We start from the raw sequence: 6000 nt of genomic DNA, 5'->3' as shown, positions 1-6000 counted from the left end.
AGTAGAGGGAGGTAAATACAAAAGACAGTGGGAGGAAGGTAAATGGAAATAGCAGAATACAATTGATCTGATGGGGGAAGCAGAAAATGGGTGAGGAGAGCCTTACGAAGGGGGAAGGGAGAGAAATACAGAACGTATAAATACAGAGGTAGATAGTGAAGTACCAACACAGATGGCTGAAAGCCGTAAAGAATCACTGTTAACTATCTACCTCTCCTCCCCCTCAACAAAGGAAAGAAATATAGTGTTTATCTTGACAGCTGAGAGGTACTTCTTTAAACCTGAGGCAGAGTCTCACCTACCTCAGGTTTAAATGGATGGAAACGAAACTGGGTGGCATTTAGGATAATTTATAACCATAATTAACAGTTATGCAATTAATAGGCTGTAGAAGTAGACTATGGTCTCCAACTGCATCTGTATTTTTATTCCATATCTGAGAGATGTAAGATTTTTTTGGGAAAAGAAACATAAAAATGGATGAATAGAGAAAAACATTTTGCTGACTAAAATAGTGGGATTATCATGAATTATCACTGTGACCCCTTTAGAATTATGCATCAAAACATGGTTACAAAAATAAATTATGGTAAAATTATGAAATAGGAGACTGACTTACCTGACTTTTTTAATTTCTTTTTTTTATTTTTCCCCCATATCAGCATAATTTTTGTTCAGTTGTACAAAAGTGATTAATATTCTGTACTCTTCACTGTTGTTTTAGGTATTAACTATAAAATAGGGAAATTTAAATCAATAAAATTGAATTTCTAAAATATGAGGGCCAGGTGTAATACAGGCACATAAAATGCGCCTTTTGTATAGAATGTGACTATGGATGCATTTATTACCTATAATATGCTACATTTATACAGGTAGATACAGGGAGAGGAATGTAGAAATGTAGGAAAATGTCCAGTGTGAAACATCAAAACTTAAAGAGACAGGTTAATCAAGAATAAGTAGGTAAAATAGAATGATGATCTAGACATACTGACCAGTGAATCACAAGTTTGAGGTATCTATGATCTTTTTCAGATATATGAAATATGCTTCCTCTGTGCTGTTAAGATGAATACACCTTCCACTTATGTCTTCATTAAATAATGTCCTTTATTTCCAAGCTGGTCTTGCAGTCCTAGCCAATATATGTCTTTTTTTTTTCTACACTTTCATAATCCTATGTCACAGACCTAAGCTTATGGATCTGATGTATTGTCAACTGGCCTTCGTTCACCTAGTGATGCTCCTCACAGGAGGGGACATTTGGCTTATAGACATATTTGACACACTGAACATTGAGAATGATGTCAAATGTAAGGCAACTTTTTACGTACACAGGGTGCTGAGAGGCCTCTCTATCTGCCTCACCTGCCTCCTCAGTGTGTTCCAGGCTGTCACTCTAAGTCCCAGTACGTCTTTGTTGTCAAAGTTTAAACAAAAACTAAAAAAATACATGATCTATGCTTTCTTCTGTATTTGGTCTTTCAATTTGTCCTTCAGTAGTAACCGGATCTTCTATGTGGGTGCTTTTACCAATCTGAGTGATGCCAACCAGATGAAAGTCACTAAATCCTGCGCACTCTTCCCCATGAACTACATCATCGAGGGATTGATTTTAACACTGACAATTTCCAGAGATGTGTTTCTTGTAGGAGTCATGCTGACCACAAGTGCATACATGGTGATTATCTTGTTCAGACATCAGAGGCAATGCAAGCATCTTCATAGCATCAGCCACCTGGGAGCGCCCCCTGAGAAAAAGTCCACCCAGACCATCTTGCTGCTGGTGGTTTTCTTTGTGATCACATATTGGGCAGACTTCATCATCTCATTCACCTCAGTCCTATTATGGATGTACGACCCAGTCATCCTAGTGGTTCAGAAGTTTGTGATGAAGGCTTATCCCACAATTACCCCATTAATACAAATCAGTTCTGATAATAGAATAATCAATATGCTGAAAAACATGCAGTCAATGTGCCAGCAGATTGTTAAAAAACGGTAATTTTTCTCTTTAAAAAACAATTTAGTTCCTTTTATTTATATGTATTGTAGATTGAAGGGTTGGTAGCTGATGGGTGCTTTTTTCTTTTGGTACTGTGCACGGTACCTTTCAGTACTATGAACACTAATCCATAGACTCTAGATAGACAACCAGCATAAATTTTTCATGATCAGTGATTAACATAGGTGTTGTCTTTGGCAATAAAGCCTTACCATCAGTTTGTGAAGAACAAACAATAGCCTTGGCAATAGTCTGGTTTCTTGGAGGTTTCCATAAGGTGCCTTTGGCCAACATCTTGGTAAGATATAATCCATTCCTGGTACTGGAAGCTTCATGTGGTAATAAGAGTTGTTCACTGGGGCTCTCTATTCCATGATATTTAGTGATTTCATTTAAATCACCTGTGTGTGTGTGTAAGCTTCTACTGTATTAGGTGTCCATAAACTCCTCAAATGTTCCTTAGTTTCAGCCATTCCTCCCTGTATTCCCTTTCATGCTCTCATCTTCCCTCCCCCTCCTGGTTTATCCTCCCATTTCAACCTCCACCCTGGTTCATCCATCAATATCTATTCTATTTCCCCTTCCTAAGAAGAGCCATCCCCTTCTCCTGCCGTGCTGTTTTTATTTTGTCTCTGTAATGTAGTTTGAAATGAAGCACTGTGATACCTTCTGTAACACTCAATAGGTATAATATAAATAACTAGTTTAACTGCTATTCTGCAAGTCTCAATATTCTTCCAAGAACATTGAAATCAAACTAACTACATTATGAAATAATCCACATGTTAGCAATACCTATTAGAAAACCTCTAGGAGAAAGTATATTCCAACATGAATGATTTACTATCATAAATTCAAGTATTTCTAAAATGGCTCTTATGTAGTATGAAGAAATGTATGGTATCAGTTTTCTGATGTTTCTACATTATATCCTAATGCTTAATAACATATTGTTTTAATAATTTAGAATCCAGTTTTTAAGTAGTTTGACTATTATACTGTACCAATAAGAATTTATTCTGCTTCTCATTGAGCTAATAGTGATGCTACTGTCCCATTAAGAACTCTACAATACACCCTAAACATGTAGATCTCATCACTTGTTTAATTCCATAAATCTCTGTTCATAGCATTACTAGCGATCCATGATACTGTTTTTAATGAAAATCATTGTATGGTGTCTTCTGTGGTCATTTGTTAATGCTGTAAATGTTAGGCCATAAAAGGCACTAAATGAATTATGTTGAATTGTCCATATGCTATGCACTAAAGAAATAACCCATTCTCAATCAAAACTCAATCCACCAAATCTTGATTTGTGTCAAGAACAGTGCTGTGCACTAGAAAAAGAAGAATGTACAAGAATCATGTTTTCAATATGATCCAAGTTCAGATTCAAGCCAATTTTCTGGCTACAGCCCATGCATCAGTGTATCTTGCCATTTCTCCTTCCAAGCAAAATTCCCAGCATGTGCACTGCCTGAAGTTGTACCTATGATGTTTTTCACTTGTGTCTTCCATGGTTGTTCTAGGAGGAGGCTGTAATGCTGTAGCTGTCCACTTCTGGGTGGGGTCTGTGCGGTGTGCAGAGCCTTCAGACACCCAGACCCTAGTCATCTGGTCATAGGTCAATCCCAGAATGCCATCAGTGGATGCTTGGTGATAGAAGGTATTGTAGTAGGAGTGGAGCCATCGGCATTCTTCACTACTTGCTGTGCCCTCAGAACCTGTTGAGGCTTTATCTCATATACACCACTTCCTGTTGATGGATGGCTACTGTGCACATCCAGCTTTTGTAGTGGCAAGACAGCATGCACCACAGCACGAACCTGTTGAAGAGCCTCTTATTCCAGCACTATTTAAAACCAGCTGGCTTGGTGAGTCAAATAACACCCAGTTTATATGGGCAGGTCGAGATCACATGGTCGTCTGGTGGTCCACTGTCAAATGTTTGCTTTCTTCTAAGGTTCAGGAACAGGCCAACAGCTGTCGCTCAAAGGGAATGAGCCTGCCTGCAGATGATGGTACAATCTTGGTCTCTAATCCCCAGGGCTTCCATTGTGATAGAATAGGGGCCTGCTAAATTTCCAAACAGGATCCCTATCTGCTACTGAAACCTCAGGTAAATTGGATCTGCTAGATCTTTGGCCCAAGTGGCAAAGCAGCCTCCACACTGCAGCCTGCAGTATGGACCCACTGAAGATTCTTATTATATTCCAGCACCATTCAAAGCTTGCAGTTGTCCAAATGCCTTTGTTTATGGCTGGAGTAAAGCATCCAAGTAAGGATGTGCTGTTCTCAGAATCCGTATAGGTCCACTAAGTGTTCACTTTCTTGGAAGTAGGAGGAACCAGGAACAGCAATTTTTCCATTTTAGAAGGAATATTTCTACATGCCCCACACAACTGGCATCCTAGAAATTTCAGTGAGGCAGAATATTCTTGATTTTATTTGAAATCATTTTCCATCTTCTAATGTGCATGTGATTTATCAAGTCCAAGAAGGCTGCTACTTCCTGCTAACTTTGTCCAGGAAGCATAATGTATCAATACATATGGAACAGCATGATACCTTGAGGAGGAGACAGGGGATCAAGATTCCTTTGAAGTAATGTATGATACAGGGCTGGAGAGTTTATATACCTTGAGGTAGAGGTATAAAGTTGCACCGCTGGCATTGCCAGGAAAAAGCAAATTGCTTTTGGTGGTCCATATGAACAAGTGTTTTTAAAAAAACCATTTATGAAGTCATTATCTGTTTAGCAGGTATCTGGAGGTACTTTAAACCGCTCAAGTGAGGAAATCACATCTGGTACAGCGAGTGCAGTAACTTCATCATTGTCAACAGCCATTCTCCCTGAATGAGTGCTCCATCATGTAAGTCTCCATATGTTTTCTGTGAGAATAAAACTGTTAAAGTGAGATGTGGTGGGAACCGTCATCTCTGCATCTTTCAAATCCTTGATGGTGGCATTGATTTATATAATCCCTCTGGGAATGTGATATTGGTTTTGATTTGCTCTTTTACTTAGTTAAAAGAAAAACCATTCCAATGGCCTCAATTTGATTATCTCAACCATAATAGCCTTCACACAGCAGGTGAGGGAACATATGTGGGCATTCCGCTGTGAATGAAAATTCCTGAAAAGAAAATGTGTCTGCCTCTGAACAAAATGCTCCTGGAAGGAGTCTGTTTTTAGAGACTGGTAGACTTATTAGATTCTCAGTACTGTGGAGAGATTGGAATTTTGTAAATTCAGAAGCTAACTATTTTGCCAGAGGGCCAATAGTTAACCCTCTGGAACAGCCATACTCTCTATCTGAACTAACACCTTGTAATAATAAGTAAGAAACCTTTTCGATTCTGTTGATTCTAAACATCTCATGATAATACATAAAAACCTATTAGAAGCGGAACACTAACTTCCACCAATCCAAGAGCTAAGAGTGGCTTATAAAAAAGCTTCCCCATCTCGATGTTCCCCTCCAGTGTCTCATGTTTTTTAAACCTGTCCTGATTTATAATTGTCTTTGTTCTGTAAAACTATAAATGTATGTAATTACCTCCACATTGGAAAACAGGATCGTGGAGTAACCCGAATCTTTGTTACTGGGCCATGGTTACTCATACACAGTCTCGAATAAACTGAGTCTTTTACTTACTTGGAGTGACAGCTGTTTCTTTTGCTGAAACGTCCAATTTCTAAGACTATATCTTAATTACACATTTGGGATTGTGGAAATAACCACAGCTTGAGTTTTGGGCCCCACTGTGAATCAGATCTTAGCCAGAATTCCATCAATCACCTGAGATAGAAGCTGCAGCCCTGCCCTGCTGGCTCCTTTTGCCACTGTTGGGGCTTCAGTCCAGGTAGTAGGTCTTGAATAACAGTATCTATCTACTCTCCAGGCCTCAAAGCCTCAAGCTCCAGGGCTCACTTTGTCCTCTGTGATTTGTTCTAAGACTTATGAGGGAGGGAGCTCATTTCCCAA

At 39.0% G+C, this 6000-nt stretch overlaps 1 protein-coding gene across 1 annotated transcript; it reads left to right on the top strand.

Moving 5' to 3' along the window:
* The first annotated feature begins 1090 nt into the window (after window positions 1-1090).
* Window positions 1091-2008, top strand: LOC129680989 (vomeronasal type-1 receptor 90-like). Its single transcript, XM_055612883.1, has one exon. The coding sequence runs from the start codon at window positions 1091-1093 to the stop codon at window positions 2006-2008; it is 918 nt and encodes a 305-aa protein (XP_055468858.1).
* The last annotated feature ends 3992 nt before the right edge of the window (window positions 2009-6000 follow it).

The sequence above is a fragment of the Psammomys obesus genome, unplaced genomic scaffold, assembly GCF_907164565.1.
Source record: "Psammomys obesus unplaced genomic scaffold, mPsaObe1.curated_primary_1811, whole genome shotgun sequence".
NCBI classification, from domain to species: Eukaryota; Metazoa; Chordata; class Mammalia; order Rodentia; family Muridae; genus Psammomys; species Psammomys obesus.
Note: the sequence above shows the minus strand (reverse complement) of the source record. Positions and strands in the feature narration are given on the sequence as shown.

Coding starts and splice junctions, on each gene's coding strand:
- LOC129680989 (XM_055612883.1), top strand. CDS start 1,091: ATGTCTTCATTAAATAATGTCCTTTATTTCCAAGCTGGTCTTGCAGTC.